General features: G+C 50.2%; 1 protein-coding gene across 2 annotated transcripts in view; it reads left to right on the top strand.

Annotated features, from left to right (window-relative positions):
* CD99L2 (CD99 molecule like 2) overlaps positions 1–16,601 on the top strand; it is a 30,981-nt gene extending 14,380 nt beyond the window's left edge. Inside the window, exons 2-11 of one of the 2 annotated variants that reach the window (XM_051787598.1) lie at positions 3,217–3,282; positions 5,276–5,314; positions 6,713–6,808; positions 7,020–7,100; positions 8,065–8,154; positions 9,822–9,884; positions 10,978–11,013; positions 11,113–11,226; positions 13,715–13,780; positions 14,219–16,601. In XM_051787598.1, coding sequence (XP_051643558.1) covers positions 3,217–3,282; positions 5,276–5,314; positions 6,713–6,808; positions 7,020–7,100; positions 8,065–8,154; positions 9,822–9,884; positions 10,978–11,013; positions 11,113–11,226; positions 13,715–13,780; positions 14,219–14,283 — 716 coding nt within the window. In that variant the 3' untranslated portion in view covers positions 14,284–16,601. Of the gene's footprint in view, positions 1–3,216; positions 3,283–5,275; positions 5,315–6,712; positions 6,809–7,019; positions 7,101–8,064; positions 8,161–9,821; positions 9,885–10,977; positions 11,014–11,112; positions 11,227–13,714; positions 13,781–14,218 lie in introns of both variants that reach the window. The other variant, XM_051787587.1, reaches the window with a different exon arrangement.
* Positions 16,602–18,196: the final 1,595 nt, after the last annotated feature.

Below are 18,196 nucleotides of genomic sequence, written 5' to 3'. Positions count from 1 at the left end.
ATTATGGCCCTGTAAGGGGTTGTAGGTGGTGGAGGGATGTCCTGTGGGGGAGGTGACACGTCAGGGCACGCAGGACCCTGACTGCTGTGTGGGCACTACTGACAAACTCTGCTGCAGCTCAGCAGCCTGTCAGTGCTGGTGTGTAGGAATGTGCCCTGGCTTCTCCTGAAAAGTATAAACCCTTAATGTAAAGATACTGTGTGCTGTGTGTGGGTTCCCATCAGAGGATGGGTTTTGGGATCCCCACTCCTCCAGTGATGACAGAGCAGTGTCAGGGCTCCAGAGCAAAGGGATTTGCAAAGGACAGTGCAGGGAGAAGCAGTGCTGCCTCCCAAAGAACTGCATGCACAAGGTAAATGTGTACCAAGAGCTGGTGGGGCTTTCAGTGTCTGGCTGTGAAGTGCCGGGTTTGTTACTGCTTAATAATGGAATAAAGGAACGAGGAGAGCGTTCCCGTCTTATCTGTCGGAGCAAGCAGGGGAGTTTGCGTGCCTGTGACGGCAGTGCTCTGTTATTGATCCATAAAAGGTGTAATATGTCTCTATAACACCCTTTGCATGAAATAGAGATGTTGTCAGCTTCAATTAACTGGCAATCTATTATTAATCCTTGCCAACACCTATGGGAATCCTGGAAAAGGATGTCAGTCTGCCGTGGATGGCGGTGGGAAAGCCCTGGGTAATGGGCTGTGCCAAGCACTGCAGCTCCTTGGGAAGGTTTCACTGGGCAATTCAGTGCATTGACAGTTTTTCCAACCCTCCCTTGGGCAGCATTCACACCTCTCCCACCAGTGTGGGAAAGCCCCCGGGATGCAGCTCCAGCCCAGGACATTACATCAGCCCTGAGAGCACAGAGAGCCCTGAGCACCTTTAACCCACCTGGGCGCCCTCACATGCCAGTTGGCTCTTCAGAGAATGCTTTTGGAAGTGGCACCCTCCTTGTGTCCTGCGGAGAGAAATGCCAAGGGGAGCTGTCAGCAAACCCAGGGAGGTGTAAGTGCTTCCCAGCTGGTGGATCTGGTGAGACTCCCAAAGCCAGGTGGTGGGGGGGCATTTTTATTCCCTGCAGGGCCCACAAGCCCCACGGCCCTTCAGCAGGAGAATGGGTGAGCTGCACACACCTCACAGGTGTCCACTCCCCCACTTTGTATTCGGGCTCCTCCACGGAAGGTGAAGCTCAGGGAGGATGTGCTAACACAGGGCTTGGTGCGCAGCAAGTCAGTGCCTTAATATTTACTTAATCATGGAGAGCAGAGGGAGCGAGGGAGAGGGAAGGGGTGGTTCCTGGCATACCAATGTGAGTTGGTGCTGCCACCTCATCCCTCCTGCCAGCTATCACAGCCACAGTGCGCTTCCCCCAGCCGGGTTTGTAATGCTTCTCATCCTGCCAGAGGCGCGACGTGGGCTTCCCCTTCCACCTATTTTTAAGTACAGTTTAAAACAGAAGGATGAGAACGACGGGGCCCTGTTGGTTCCGGAAAATCCAGTAAAGACTGGGGAAAAAATCTGTGCTGGGAAAGGGAGACTGCATGAAGTTGTCAGACTGACAAGCCTGGGACAGTTGGCCACAGCAGTGATGATTGTGTCGGGTCTCATCAGGGATGCTGGTGGCTCAGCAGCCTCCTGTGCAAGTGCTGGAGCTGGGCAGGTGTTTTTCAGAGCTGTGGATGGTCCTGTGTGTTCCTTACTTTGCTCCTTTGCACCGACAGACTGCTTGTTAGCCCTGTGACTTTACCCTGTCGGAGCAGGAGAGCATTGCCTGCCTCACAGTGCCAATATTTCACCGGCAATAAGGCCCAAGAGGGAAATACTTTGGGAAGGGAGGAGTGGGGCAGGGAGGGAGGCTGAGAGTGCCTGGCACAGCCCTGCTGCGCTGAGAAAGAGGCTCTTCCACATGCCCCTCTCCGTGGATTTCACACGGATTTCCCTGCATTGCCCGCTGCTGGCCGTTCCTCCGGGCTGGCAGGGGAGCATCGGCATCGTTCAGCTCGATGAGAAGCACTGCGTGGGCTGGGCCACGCGTTCCTTACACACCCCTCTCAGCAGTGCCTCATGCCGAGCCTTTGCCGGGGGGAGAAGCCCATAGCGACTTCCCAGCCGCAGACCCTGCACATACATCACCCTCAGGTTTGCTGAGTGTACGTTTAACAGACGGCAAACGAGATGAGATGTGATGTGTGAGTAAGTGGAACCAGAGCTGCAGCTGTTGCAGTACTTAGTGACCACTCTCAGTAGAAGTTTTTCACCGAAATGCTGATACCTGCTTTCTGATGGACTGATGCCTTCCCGTTGTTATTGTCCTTGTCAGTAAAGCTTTAAATTTATTCATGAAGCATGCTGGAGCTCAGGTGGCAATAGCTAAATCCATTTAGCAGTAGGAATAAGAGGAAAGCCATTTTAATGTTCTCTTGCAGTGCTGCAGTACTTAGCAAACCCAAAGGATATTAATTACTCAGCATGCTCTGAGATGTAAAAGCATGAATTTATCAAGACAAATACGTTCAGAACTAGGGTAAGTCAACAGTAATTAATGCCATGGAAAAAAAGACAGAGAAAGGAAGGATTAGCTGGCCCTGTTGCAGGAGAACATGATGTAGCACCGAGTTATCCCTTGGATATGGGACTGGAGTTGTGGTGAGGCATCTCTAACAAAAAAAATCTGCCTGTGCCTGTCAGGTATATCCCTGGGATGGGGGTTTGGTCCTGGTTCACATTTCTGAGGCAGAATGATGCAGGCAGCCTCTGAAATGCTAAGTCGTGCTTGGCAGCCTGCAGCAGCATTTTCATATGAAGCCTTTGATGTTGGAAGGCACTTGAGAAGAGGGGCATAGGGCTTTTTTGTTTTTCACTGAATTTGTCTGCGCTGTCCCAATGTTTTCATGGTGTTTAGCAAACATATAATCGTGAGCACAGCCACAGATGAGTGGCAGCTCAAGAGATGAATTGGTAGGCTCTCCTTGACAAATTTAAGCATAGCATGTGTCTTTATACTGCATCCATTAGGGCAGACAAATGGAAAATCTCAAGATGACTGCTCTGCAATTTAACAGTCACAGCATTCGAAGAGGGCCGATGTCTTCCTCATCACCAGTGTTGGGTCAGGCTTGGAAAAAAAACAGCAAAAAACTAAAGCAATTTTAGCAAACGAGTCTAGCCATGCCTTATTTAAAGGTGGTTTACTTTGTGAGTACACCCATTGCTGATTCTTTGTCTCCAGGTCATGGGGATGATGCAGATGACTTCAACCTAGAAGACGCCCTGTTTGACCTCACCACCAAGCGACGTAAGTCACGTTTATGTATTGTTTTAAAGAGGGGAAAACAGATAGATGTTAATAGATGCAATTTGTTCTTTGGTATCTGATGCAGGTGGGAGGGTGGTGAAGGATACAGCTACCTCATCATCTCTACCTGGGAGACACAGGGTCCAGGTTTGTGTTGAGACTGGGGACAGTCCTGGAGAAGCTGGTTGCTGACCTTCGCTTCCCGATTCCTGTGAGGAGCCACAGAGGCACAGTACACCTGTGTTCCGACATAGCAACGGCACTGAACACGTCCCTCTGGCTTCCTTGCCTCCATTAGTTACAAGCTGGTGAGGACAGCTCACTGTGCCCACCCAGGCAGGGCAGCACTGGGTCCTTCCCTGCTGCCATTGCAGTGCAGTGTCTGGGAAAGCAAATGGCACATTAGGTTGCTGCTTTGCTTCACTTAAGTTCCACTGTAGCCCATCAGTCAAAGGAAACTCCCTTCCGAAAGGGGTGCCTCACTGCTGGCATGCTGAGATTCAGTATTTGGTGTTTTACACCCAAAAAAGAGAACCTAACTGCCGGCACAGCACCCGATGGGAGGAAGCTCATCTCCCTCCCTGGGACATCACACACCTCCTGCCAGTGCCGAGCCCAAGAGCATCACTCTGCACCCAGACACATCTCTGGCTCCACTTTGCTGCCCAGACATGGAGACTCTGTGGTGGAGCTGCAAACACCAACACCCAGTACCCCTCGCTGCCCATCCCTCCCCACGTGGCTCAAGGTGACTGTCCCCAGACTTAGTGCCCGGCCAGGCGGCAGCAGGGAGTGCTCCATGAGTGAAGCTGGGCTCTGGGATCACACCCACATGTATTTAAGTGAAAGCTATAAGAGGGTTATAGCTTAAGCTCTTATGCTATACTCTAACAACATGCAGACACTTGTGCTGTGTTACATTGGAGATTATGTGGAACAGTGTCAGGATGCTCTGTGCAGCTCTCCTGTTGCATGCCGGGTTCAGCAGGAGGGGAAGAGGATAGACCATGGGGTTTCAGGCTTGGTCACAGGGCTGACTCAACTCATTTTGCAAGCCCTTTAATACAGCATGTGAGGAGACCTGGTTAGAAATGACTAATGGCCACCTCACATGGAGGGAAAGCGGCATTCCCCAGGCTGGAGTCCCAGCAGTGAGTGGAGGGAAGAGGCAGCGCTGTCCCTGCAGCCTCCTCAGCTGCTGCATCCCACTCTGGATTCATTGTGTCAGCCCTAGAATAATAGCAAATCCAGGGTCTGGAGTTGGATCACTTCAAACCATACTGACACACTGGAAATGAAGCCCAGCAGCACCACTCCGGTCTAACAGAAATTAATGGGAATGGAGCAGCCACAGCTCTTGCTCATAATTTATTCATATACTTGGTAATGCCAGCCACTATTAATAGGTAGTGGTTTCCATATTGTCCCTTCCCCCTCAGAGGCTGGCTGTATCTTGTTTTAGCCCAGGAGCAGTCAGGGGGCTGGGATCTGGGTATCAGGGTGTCACCAAAATCCCTCCAGCTGACAGGGAACCTCCTGTACATAACACGGCACTGGAAATTACCTGTCATTGAACCCACCGACCCACCAGGGACAACAAAACACTGGCAACTCACTTCTGGTTTCCACGCTGTTCTGTACAGTGTCTGTTCTTGCTTGTTTGCTGCTGTCTCCAGGAGCCTTAATTCAGAGCAGATTGTTACCGTTCCCTCCTCTTCACCAGCTGGGGTGGGATGGTGGCTGCCCGAGGGCAGGGCTCAGCCTGACACAGCAGTGCCCTGTGGAGCACTGAGCTCTGTCCTTGTCCGTGGGCAGTCCTGCTCCCTGTGGCCATGCACTGTGCATGGGGTGCTCGTGGCTCTGGGCCCCGAGTCTACAAATGCAGACGTCGGAAAGTCATGGTGAAATCTTTGCTGGTTATTCTCAGTCTAGAGGTGACATTTTCACTGATGCCCATGATTAACATTTTTCCTCCCCATCTGTTTTGTCACAGCCACTCCCAAGGGCCCCAGAAAGCCTGCAGGTGGAACAGGTGAGACCTTCTTGCATGTTTAGCCCAGCATGGGGTTTGCTTCCCACTGGGATTTGAACATTGTAGGCCCCCACAGGTGCCTGTGTGTGGCTGGGTGGTGCTCTCAGCAGGTGCTTTGGGACCCCTTCATTTGCCCATAGGGAAGCTGGAGCCAGTGTGTGCACATGCACTGCTCCTGTGCAGCCAAAGAAATGCAATATTGATATTTCTGTCCATGCTGAAGGCAAGTGGCAGCAGAGCATTTACAGCCAAGGCTGAATTTCGCACACTTTGCAGTATCCTAATGGAAAAGACACAAATCACTGCTCAGCTACACAAGGGCTTTTGTTCCTGGCTGCGTGGCACCTGCTAGCTTTCCTTCCAGAAGGAAGCCCAGAGGATATTTTCTTTCCTTTTTTTTTTTTTTTTTTACTCCAAGATATCCCTGACCTCTATGGAAAGTCCCAGCCTGGCAACACTTCCCCATCTATGGGAGAGTGTCTGTCTGACTGTGCACATCAGATGTGCTGGCTGGCTGGCTCCCAGCAGTGCCACAGTTGAAGAAGCTCCCTTAAATTCACCCGAGTTTTGTTGCCAGCAGCTCCTCTGGCTCAGTTGTGGCCAAAGAGTGCTATTTAAATATAGCGTGGTCACAGGAGCCCGGCGTTGCTCAACCCCGCCAGAGGAGCCTGAAATAAACTGCGGCAGGGGAGCGCTCGGAAGTGAATCCGCTCACCCCTGCACGAGGATCTTGGCACAAATCTAAGCAAATTCAACTGTCTGACTCCTTGGACACCATGGTCTTTGCTAAGGAAAAGAAAAGCCGAGCGCCAGAAGCACGCGCAGGGCTTCAGCGTTTGGACTGCAGCCCGAACGAGAGGCTGTTCGATCCAGTAAACTCTCCCTGGGAAATGGACACATGCTGAGGCTTCTTCTCAGACAGTTTCTTCTTCCCCAGGGGTCCTTTTCGGATGAACGATGGCACTGAGGGGCTCCTGCAGCGGGTTTCCGTGCCCTGGCCCCGTTCCCATGCATGCCCTGTTCAGCTGGTCACTCACAGGCAGCTGCACTGGGAGCAGAGTGTGTCCAGCACCTTCCCATCTGCAGCAGCTCTCAGCAGATGCTGCACGATACTGGCAGGCTCCCCCACATTATTTTGGGGTTGCTGGGGCTGGGGGTGGGCAGCAGCCAGAGCATGGTAGCCAGGCTGGTCTGAAGGCTCTGCTGTAGCTCACAGTTAAGCAGTGGAGTGGCTGGATGCCCTTTCCAGCTCCAGGCTGATGTGGGCTCCAGTAGCCCCTGACAGTGGTGCAGCACCAGGTGCACAGCACCTGCAGAGCTTCTGGGCAGGATGTCTGCCCACAGCCTCACACCATCCCCACAGACAGCAGAGGTTTGACAGTCCCTTCTCTCCTGCAGACTTAGATTTGGCTGATTTCTTTGACACGCCTCTGGAGACTACCACCAAACCAGCCAAGCCGACTTCTAAGCCCTACCCCAGGCCAGGGAATCCAGGTAATGCCCTGTGGGCTCAAGCATCCCCAGGGACCCACGGGCAGGGGTGCCCACTGTGTCAAGTAAAGCTGTGGAGAGAGCAGAGCACTGAACCAGCCCAGTGCAGCCCCTGTCTCCCTGCAGGGAGGGGGCTTTCCCTTCCCAGCACTTGCCTGAACCCATGTTTTAGAAGGGAACATAATTTTGGTCTTTTTTTTCCCCCTCTCTTCAGACAACAGCTTTTGGGACGTCATCCGCACCACCACAACCAAGCAGCCAAAAACTACGAGAGCCCCTCCTAAGCGTAATCCAGGTGAGCATCAGCCCCACAGCCCCTGCAGCTTTGCCCTGGCTCTGCTGCTGGCACAGGCAGAGGCTTTGGGATGTGCCATGACAGTGGCACTGCCCTTGTATTCCCAGCCTCTAGTCTGCTTGCTCACATGAGACACCTCGAGAAAAAAACAAATATAAAAACCCACAGAGCAGACAGGGCATCTCAGCATTACCCTGCACTTCCCTGGAGCCCTAAGTGGTTCCTGGACATTTTTCATCCCTGTACCTTTTGGAAGGCTGTGAGCTCGCTGTCCTCCCCATCATGGCACAGCCAGGCTGGGCTCCACCAGCACACCCACCCCACAGGCTCTAGGCACCCTGTCAGCCGGGTGTTTTGCCGCCTGCTCAGGCAGAGTTTTGGCAAAAGGCACTTCCAGGCTTAAAAAAAACCCCAGTTTTGGATCAGAACAAACTCAGGTGAGCACTGGTGGGAGGGCTGAGGAGCTCAGTTGGCTCCATGCCATCCTTTTTGATGCCATTTAGCAGAGGCAATAACCTCTCTCAGAGCCAGGCTGCTCGGGGGACCAACTGGGCATTCGTGGAAGAAAATAACTCCAAGAAATCAAGTCACAGGCTGTTCCAGCCAGCACATCAGGGTGATGCAACGACCTCATTCCCCTCCACTGGCTGGGCCCTTGGAGTGCCTGTGTGGCTCTGACCTTTCCTACTGGCTTCATTTATCCAATTGCCTGGCAATCCAGCCATGGCGAGACTGTTTCTGCAGGAAGGATATGACATTTCCCACCACAGGGACATGGAATGGGATGGGTTTAGAAGATCTGCCACAAGGCTGAATAGTGGAACTGGGAGATGCTTGTGTCAGAGACCTTATCTCTTTCAACAGTGCTTTTCCCTGGCAAAGCTGAATGTTTCCTTGATTAATGAATTAATTGCAGAGCTCCTCAGCCTGAAGCCACATTGCTAACCCTGGTCTTGTTTTCTAGAAAAGGACCCTATGGATTTTGACTTGGCTGATGCCTTGGATGATAAGAACGATCCCAAGAAAGATCCTGGGAGGCCGGATCAAAGGCCAGGTGACGGTATGCTGACCTCTCCTCTCCATCCTGCTTGCCACCAGTCCTGCTATTCCCTGCAACCTGCAGGAGATCCTCCCCAGCCCCTCACTGCCAGACACCACCCCCACTGAGTGATGGGATAAAGGGATACAGGCGCTGCCTGGTCTGGGGTCCTGCCTCACCCACTGCCCTTGCCCTGCCTGCCCACACTGGGGATTTTCCGCAGGCAGCTCAGCCCTGGGGAGGGAAGGAGCCCCTGCCTCAACAGTCCCTGGCAGAGGGGGCTCTTCCTAATGACCTGCTGCCTCTCTGTCTGCAGGTTTTTTTCCCCAGGGTCTCTTTTGACCCATTAAATTGCAGTAGTTTTGTTGAGTTCCCCTGCCCCTGTACCTGACAGCTCTTTAACCGAGGGCGTGTGCTTCTGGGGTTCACAGTCATTGCCAAGGTGTAAATCTAGAGCAGGCTGAAGCCCCAGCATAACATGTGCTATGGGCTGGGAGGGTTTTTTTTCCCTCTCTGAAATACTCCAGTGAATGAATCATTTGTCTATGAGGATTGTTCCCCTGAGCACTTGAGCTGGGAAACAGACTTTGCACGGCTGGTTTATTGATGTCGGGATGGCCGTATACCCTGCTCACACGCGTAATTAACAGTCAGGTATTTTATTACATTGTATTAACTAGGTGACTTGTCTGCACTTTGGTATTCTGGGCTTGCTGAGGTTTCAGGCTCCTGCAGGAAAGGTTGAGGTGTCGAACCGCTGGAACGTGGCACTGGCTGCAAACCAGCACACGCGCTCCCCCGGCACCGCTGCTCCCTCAACTGCCTGGGACCTCTCCAGGCTCTGGCATAGTCAGGGCTTTCATTCTTTTTACACTCATTACTAAGCCCATAAATCTGTTTTTTGTGGTAAGCTGATGAATAAGGCAGTCTCTTCCAGGCCGTTAAGGCAAAGGAAACCCTTCCCAAGGCTCAGCATCAGAGAAGGAGCCTTCTGCTGGCTCGGCCTTGGGTCTCTTCTGCCATCATGCGCCTTGCTGCACACCAAGGCTCCCTCTGGGACCAGAGCCGAGGTGTTCAACACCACCATTCATTCAGCTGCAGATTCACAGACCATGTTTCTCTGTTCTTATCCTGCATGAGTTAAACATTTCCACTTTCACCTGTACCGAGAGCTGCTACTCAGTTCTGCCCCTGGACTGCTCTGTCCCTCAAGGAAGGGTAAGGGTCAGCTCCTGCCTGCAGGACCCCAGGCCCAGCTGGTGCTGCTAGGGTCTCACCAGAGGCAGGGCAAGAGCACACTGGTCCCTGGCAGCATGGCAACTGCAGACACAAACCACTTTTTCCTGCCTCCTCCACTGCCAGCTGAGCCCGGGTACCAAAATGTTTCGTGAACTCTTAAATACATCAGTCATTTCAGTAAAAAAATAATACAGTAGCATTTCAACTTTGTTTTAGGGGTATTTCTTTTGAGCTAGACTTGAAGTCAGTTGTTACCTCTTCTATGACCTTAAAATAATCTGGGGTTAAACATTTTGTTAACGTCTGGTAATCGCGAGAGAAGCAGAACTGCTTATTCAGCAGTCCCAGTTCTCAGAGGGGTCTGAGCAGGCCATGACATCAACCTCCATCACAGCCACGGCTCCCACAGGTGCCAACCCTGTTTATTCCTGTTTCTTTTAAAGGGATTTCAGATGATGACCTGTTCAGCATCGTGGATGGCGGATACAGCCCGGACAAGAAGAAGGGTAAGCAGTGACCTGCATACGGTTGTTTGTTTTAGCAGTTGCAGCTCAGGCTCAGCAATCACCAAACTGGTAATTTGGCAATAATCTACCACACTCCTGGAAAGACCCCTGAACAGAGCAGCACTCCCCTCCATGGCAGGGGCAGAAAGGGTCCCAGCCGTGGAGCCGAGGGGAAGAGTTTTTGGCCTCCATGGTCACACCTGGTGTTACCGGTTGGAGGTGCTTGGTTTTGATCCTGTGGCGGGTCTGCAGCTCCAGCTGCCACCAGGGCAGGTGGGGCCTGTATCTCCCCTATCACCTCGAGGGCAGGTGCCCACCCCAGTGCTATGAGAGGGCACACACCTTCATTTGCCTTCCACCACACAACCACCACTGTCTGGAACAAGGGGGAAAACCAGCAGCCGTCGGATAAGCCCGTGTGCTCGCGAGGATCCACAGTATTAAATATTAAAAGCAGCCTTGTAAAGAGCTGAATGCCACAAGCCCAATCAACATTTAATGAATCCCTGTGCCAAGGACAGGACGCATCAGAGGCATTAATACAACACTGACCTGCTTCCATAAATTCAGGATGTAAGTGACTCTGCAAGGACCGCAGCTTCCAGTGGGAGCAGCTTCTCCTCCCGCCCCGTTTCTCCAGGGAAGGTGAAATACACTGAAAGCCAAGTGAGGGTTCCCTGACACGATGGAGCTCAGCCAGTCACCTCCCTGTGATGGCACCAGTGTGCTGTGTAATGCTCTGACAGTCTTTCAGGTGTTCTCCTTACACTGAGAGCAGCGGAGCTGCAAAGGGCAGGGATGAGGGTAACTATCATGCAGGCAGAGGTGTGTCCTGCAGAGGCTCCCCCAAAGCTCCCCCCAGGCACACACAGAGAGAGAGGAGCAGCTTCAGACCCCTCTTGAGCAGCAACAACAAGCTGCCCTGGGCAGCCTGGTAGAGCCATGGGGCAGCAGAGATGCTGCACCCCACAGGGGTATCTGCTCAGCCCCAGGGCTGCACTGCCACCCCTCTGCTGTGTGCCCTCCCCCTCCCAGCACGGCAGCAGGGGGAGCAGAGGGGTGCAGGGCCACTGATGGGCTTGTGTCTCTGCAGGTGCTGAGGGCAACACCGACGACAGCTACAGTGGAGGTAGGTGCTGCCATGGATGCGGGGGCAGCAGTGGGATGCTGGGATGGGTGGTGTGCATGCCCCTACTGCACAGCACCCCCCTCTCTCTGTGCCCCACAGTGGCAGAGACAGGAACTATCGCCGGCATCGCCAGCGGCCTGGCCATGGCGCTCATCGGGGCCGTCTCCAGCTACATCTCCTACCAGCAGAAGAAGTTCTGCTTCAGCATCCAGCGTAAGTCCCTCCCTGAGCACCCTGGGGGCACAGAGCAAGCACACTCCTATTTTCCCCCTGAACCCCACTGCTATTTTCCAGCCTGGAGATGGGGTTTCAGGCACCCAGTGCCCCCAGGCTGGCAGAACAAAGCCCCAAGCACAGGTTGTTGAGTCCCCCCTTACACCACATCAGGCTTTCCACAAGCAGGTACCCACCAGCAGTGACAGCCCCAGGACCCCCTGCCACCCCAGGGGCTGTGCATGGCCCTCAACAGACAGTCACAGCCCAAGACCAAAGTATCAACACCAAACATGGTAAATATGAAAAAAAAAAAACCCACCCCAAAATAAACCAAAAAAATCCTCCAAAATCTCAGAGGCAGTAAAAACTCACCAGGCAGCAGGGGAGGAAGCAGAGGGAGTGTCTGCAGCTGTGGCAGCCCGGGAGAGAGGAGAGTTCAGCCCACCACACCCTCAGCAGGTGTGTTGCAGTCCCTGCACTTAAGGGCAAATTAAGCAGCAAAACTTCCTGTTCACAGAAAACACCATCTGCATGAGGTGCCCTGCAAAGCTGCTCAGTGCAAGCTCTGCAGGAGTGGCCTGACAGCCTCAGCCCATAGCACCCACCTGGTTCCTGCAGCCCCTTATAGGAGAGGGCTTGCAAAAGCTGGGAGAAGCTCCCTTCTAAATTGATGAGTTGAAATCTCCTGTGAGTCCCCTTTGCTCTAGGGAAAGGGTGTTTGGGGTTGGAAATTTCTGCTGGAATCGTGCTATTTTCCCAGTTGTGCCTGAAACAAACAGCATTTTGGTAAATTAGATCAGCAGGAAAAGTCAAATGAATGTGATGGAATGAAACACCCCTTATATATTCCCCCCACTTAAATGTTATTTTGGCAAGAATAAATAATAAGAAAAAAAAGGAGTAAAGGCTTTGATGAGGGGGAAGCTGAGAGACACAAAGCCCCAGAAAGGCGGCAGGAAATTAAAGTTAATTATAAAGGAGGATTAATTTAAGCCATCAGACATGGCATGCTGGGCTAATGTCAGGCCTTAGACGCATTGCAATGCATGACAGAAATCTAAGAGCTGTCAGCCGCTGCAAAAGTGGCTTTTTATTGAAAAACATAAATTGCATTTGGTGTTATCCCAGCAAAACACATGTCAGGGCGGAGGCAGTGGTGGTGTGCAGTGACCACTCTCTTGGCACAGGAGGAACAGGCTGGACTGTTTCTCTTGCCCAGCTGTCCTGCAGGGCCGAGGCTGCGGCTCCGCTCCTCGGCTTTGAGTCGCTTCTGAGGAGCATTTGCTGATTCCTCTGAAGGACATTTACAGTGCTCCCTAGAAATCTTCATCCCACCTTTTTATCCTACACCTCACCTGCCGTGTACCCGGCTGTGTCCCTGGGCTATGGCACTGCTTTGGCTTGGCCCCAGCACCATTCTGTGCCTCCCTCCTGCATTGGCAGATACCAGTGAACTCCATCCAGACCTGGTGGTGAGGCACAGCCAGTCTCTGCCACACCTCGCGCTGCATTTAGATGTGCAAACAAGTTCAGATGCCTAAAAAATGTGTGCTGCATGGCCTGATTGCCTCAAGCTTCCTTCTCAAACAGCTCGATCCCCTCCCCTTCTCTGGTCCCTCCCTAACGGATGCTACAGTTAGCACAGCACTCCCACCTCTGCCTCTCCCCTCACTCATCCTTCAGAGGGAGCTGCAGAGGATGCCTGAGGTCCATGGCACACCCCAGACTGTCTGAATTCACCTGCAGCTCTGAGCTGGACCTCAGGGAGCAGTGCCACCCCCTTCCCCTTGCCCACCCTTGTACAGCCACCCCTGTACCCAGCAGAGCTCAGCCTCGCTCCTTAGCCTGGGCTCCACTTGTTGCAAACCTTGGGAACTTCTTTGCATTTAAATAAGGGACTTATTCGGCAGAGCTCAGCCTCGCTCCTTAGCCTGGGCTCCACTTGTTGCAAACCTTGGGAACTTCTTTGCATTTAAATAAGGGACTTATTCGGGATTTGACACCGCACTGGGATCCTGCTTCATCACCACAGCCCTGCTCTGAACTGCTGCTGGAAGCTCTGCATAACTTAGCTTTTAATGAGGCTGTGCCACATCTCTGTGCCGAGGCGCAGCTCCTGCTGCACAGCAGTCCCGGCCGGGAAACCTTCCTCCTCCTCCCTGCACTCCAGGCTGAGCGCCTCAGCACAGGAATTAGCTGTGCTGCCTCACGTGATAAAGATGAAGCAAGAGCCTCAGACAAAAGAGCCACTGCTGGGAGCTGTGTCTGCCAGGAGAGTCTGTGGGCACTTTGAAACCCAGCGAGTCTCTCAGCACTGATTGTGGGTTACTGAGGCTTCTGCTCTGCTGTCACTGCAGAGGAGGTTGCAAAAAGGCATCTTGGCTTTTACAGCACACAGGCCCATCACCAGAGTTTTTAAGGCATCAAAGAAAATAATTTTTACTTCATACCCTTCCCATCTCACTCTGTTCATTATACTTCTCAGAGGGACTTAACGCGGAGTATGTGAAAGGAGAAAACATGGAAGCTGTTGTGAGCGAGGAGCCCCAAGGTGAGAGCCTTGCGTCCCTTACCCCTGCCTGCATCTGGCCACAAAAGCTGCTTTACCCAGGGACTTCTTTAAAGTCCCTGGTGCTGCATGGAGCTGCTGTGTCCCTTTGATGAGGGCACTGCTTAGGTGGTGCTGCAGTTTTTTGTGAAACACCCACCGCAGCGATTTTCCCCCTTTATTGCACACAAAGGAAAGCCATGGTAAAAACCCAAGGAGCTCATGCTGCAAACGATGGCAGTTAATATTTAGCTTTCATGTATCCAGCCATCGAGTGTCTTGCACAAGAGAAGCGTGATCCTTCTTTCAGTGACAGACAATCAAGGCTGCTGCAAAGGCTTTTCCAATGTCACATACAATCAGCAAGTGCCGGTGCCCGTTGCTTGCGCCCTGGTTCCATCATGTGCTATTGTACTCATGGTTTTTTTTCTTTCTCCCTAGTTAAATATTCAGTCCTGGAAACGCAGTCAGCAGAACCACCAAAACAAGACAGTGCGAAGATATAAAGCGTGACCCAGAGCTAGAACATACTCAGCAGCAATGGAGATCTTAACATGCTTGTAATTTAGCTTTTTATTTAATTTGACTCCAAAGCTATTTAATGTGTACTTAGGCTTGAACTGGCTTCTTATTGCTCTAGGCTTTAGGGTTAGACTGGTAGCATGTGTTTACTTTTTGTAAAGAGGTTTATGTTTACATCGAAGTAATATTGTAGGATTGGTGTGCAGCTGTATGGAAACCCACAGAAGGTACTTCAGCCGTGGTCAATGAGGAGCTTACAGGTATGAGGACAGTGAAGTGCCTGTAAATAGCAATCCAAAGCCAAACCATGCAAAGCCCTCTGCAAAGCACCTCCAGCCAACTTCTGCCATCAGCTCTGGGCACATCACTTCCAACGGCGGGGTTGAAAGCTGCACATTTCCTGAGGGTGGATTGCAGTCCTTAGTGTAGCTACACCTAAAAATGAAGTGCCTATGGTAGGTCCTCACGTGGGGCCTCGGGCTGAGCCCTGCTCCGAAGTCAGGAGTTCAGGATGCTTCACCACCACCACACAGCGCTGGGCTCCTCAACCAAATCAGAGGACCTGCTTTTCATGCCAAGTCACAAATACAGGTAAAAGCAGTGTGTGCAGTGTTCACTTTCAGCACATGCCATTTGAATGCTCTGCTGTGCTACAGATCAGAACGGAGCAGAAATGATACAGTTTGTCTTTGTGACATGAGATACCTTCAGTTGTCACCACAATGAAAGCTGTGTGTGTTTGGATGCTTTCAAGGACAGGTTCAGATCTCAGTCACACTAGAACAAATGACAGATTTAACCGAAAAGAAAATAAACAAAGGAGGTATCTGTTAAGACCTGTAACGCTCAGTACCAGAACAGAAGCCAGGCTTAAAAAGATGCAGTCCCCCCCCACCTTCTCCTTTTATCAGCAACTATTGAGAGTGCTCCCAGGCACCCAGAGGCAGAAAAAGGATTTAAGCTTCACCCTTTGTGTCACTGACTAACCTTTAAAAAAAGGCAGAATCTCCTGAGGACAGGTCCTCCATCACTGTCCTGCTTGTCTGGGAAGCACTGGGCTGTGCTCAGCAGGACACTGGGCTGCCCCAGGACAGAGTGCACACACAGCCCTCTGTGGGGCTGCCCCAGGACAGAGTGCACACACAGCCCTCTGCGGGGCTGCCAAAGGGCCGCCGGGCCCGACCTTCACTAGCTTGCAAGAATTTCTGTTTAGATTTCTAATCTCTTCCCAACCCTTTTTTATTGTTGCTAAAATGTGGATACTGCCACTTTCCAATACATTTGTCCAAATCAATGATTACTTAAAAAAAGCATGCTCTCAAGTGAATGAAATTTCACTTTACATAGTGTAAGAGGTACTCGTTATTTATATGTAAACTTAAAATGTGAGCATTTTGTATTGGTTTGCAAACCCCATATTTTGTGAATACATATTAAAAAAAAAACCTTTTTAGTTTGATGTACAAATTCACAGCTTTCAGGTAGACCTGGCTTCCAGAAGGCCTTGCCAGGAGGGGAATCAGCCCAGGAGTATCGCTGCCTAACAGTTCCATTTGGAAGGAAATTGCCTAGTAATTTGGTTAAGTATTTTGCAATAGCTGCACAATTCTTTATGCTCTTTTTAACACTTGCATTTTTAAAGCCTTACACTAGCTCTAGCAGAACAGCTACAGTGGTTTATAAGGTGCCTCGTGACTATCCAGAACACTTAGGCTAAAACAATACTACTACAAACTATTGCTGCTTTGTTTTATGGATGTGTTTGGAATAGGAAAGAAAAATATTTAATTATTGGCTGCTCACATAACAGAAGCAGAAGAAACAGAGATGGGATGCACTCTGTGCTTACTCCCAGAGAAAGGTTTTCATGGAGGAAGTGTGGTCTGCAGGATTTGGATCATCACATGCAGGCGCTCTGATGCCAGCCCAGCTGAGTTTGTGAATCTCCAGTCCCAAGCACCAGCACCTGTTTTTTTTCTTACCCAAACACACCTGAAAGCTGTAGCATGAAATGTGTTTTCTGGAAGTTATTGTAGATGAAGTGTTACAGCATGGCATTGATGATCACCAGAAGCCGCTTTCCCAGCTTAGATCCAGTGACCACTATTCCGTTCTTCCCTTTGCCCATGTCCATGTTCCTGTAGATGCAGGTCAGGGGTTTTCCCCTGCTCTCCCTGTTTGACCAGAGGAGAGTGCAACAGAGTCCAGTGTGGCTCAAAGAACACAGCCCCTCTTGCTCCTTTGGGAATCTCTTACATCAGGACATAGAGGAAACACGAGTCTAATTCAAAATACTGCAGTTCTGCAGTTTAAAGTAAAAAAAAAAAAAAAGGCAGCAAGGGGTTTCACTGAAAAACCCAACCCAGTTTTTGGGACTCAGAAGTTGCTCCTATGCCCAAGGCTTTTCTCTGACTTTGGTGTAATGTCTGGGTATGTGGAAATCCACAAATGCACAGTGAAAGAGAACACTCGCAAAATTTCCAGTAACGGGATTCAAGATCTCTTTCTCTAGGATTTCAAATAGGAAAATATTGGCAAATGCTGCAGTAAGGAAATTAAACTTGGTCTCTTCAAAACTGGACAAAAGTCAAAGTCTTAGTGTGAAATGTCAGCAAAGGCTCAAATTATTGCTGTCCCCTTCTCCATCTGAACTGCCAGACCAGTCTCTGAGAAACAGGGATTTTATACATCATCCATATTTTAGGCATTATAGCAACTGAGAGGCTTCCTGTGTATTTTCCTAGTAGTGATCTGAGTTCTGGAACAGCTGACCCAGCACTGACTTCTAGTTTCATTTAATTAATATTCTCTTTAAATCTGAATATGGAATTTTTAAAAATCCTGCATTTAAGTTCTGTATATATGGTATGAACTTTATAAAGAAAGGCCACAAAACACTGGAAAACTGGGATTTTTTTCATGAGTCCAAAACCTATATATACAGATGTCCTGAGAGTTTCTGTACTACCTGTGCTTTTTTAATGACCTCTCTTCAGCTTAACTAAAGCTATTTTTAATGGTAATAAAATGATTCAGAAAAGGTTTGTCAATGACAGAGAAAAGAGAGAACTGAAAGAATTCAGCTGGCTCTTTTTCTGTTGTTTATTCTCTCAATTACTTGCATTTTCCTTTGGCAGTACTGTAGTACTTTCTTTGTTTTAGATTCCTCAGTTGAGAATACTCTGACATGAATTTCAGATTTTTGGCACTATAAACTCAGTCATTTTCATGCAACCCCACTAACTAACCCTTACAAGTGCTCTATTGTCATCCTTAACTACTCATTTGTTGTGATAAAAGTGGAATTAGTCCACAATACCATTTCAGATTCTGAAAAAATAGGATGAGTCGACAGGCTGAGGCTTTAAAAATTGCTTCTGCAACAGATGAGGTTCAGGAACAAAGGAAGTTCAGAAACAACGGGATTGTGAAATTAGAGAATTCTTTTCTTTTGAGTGAAGTTCTCACTTAAAGGCAGGCAGATTGTTTGCTGCTGCAGAAGCAACCTGTTCCAAATAGAGGTTGAATGTTACGCTCTCAGAAAAAATGATTCCTTTTGTTAATGTGCATGTAAGGGATATGGGGGGAAAATCAGAATTTGACTACCTTTGGAAAACACCAAATAAACCAAGTTGACTAGTAAGACATTTTAAGCTTGATTTTTTTCTCTTTTTTTTTTTTTCATGGTGCAAGTAAACTGCAAGTGGTGGGCTATATCCTTACAGCACATCACCTCTTCTGTGACTACCCCAAAGATGTAAAAAAACCCCAAACTGAACTTTTTGATAAAACCAAATATCATTATGAAAACTGTAATGTAATGGTAAAAATGAAGTATTTGCACACGTGCACGCACACGTGTGCTCCCCTTAAGGTCACCCAGCAGCTCTACCTGAG

The sequence above is a fragment of the Manacus candei genome, unplaced genomic scaffold (assembly GCF_025592945.1).
Source record: "Manacus candei isolate 608988 ecotype Guabito, Panama unplaced genomic scaffold, ASM2559294v1 h1tg000003l, whole genome shotgun sequence".
NCBI lineage: Eukaryota > Metazoa > Chordata > Aves > Passeriformes > Pipridae > Manacus > Manacus candei.
This window is presented reverse-complemented; position numbering and strand designations above follow the sequence as displayed.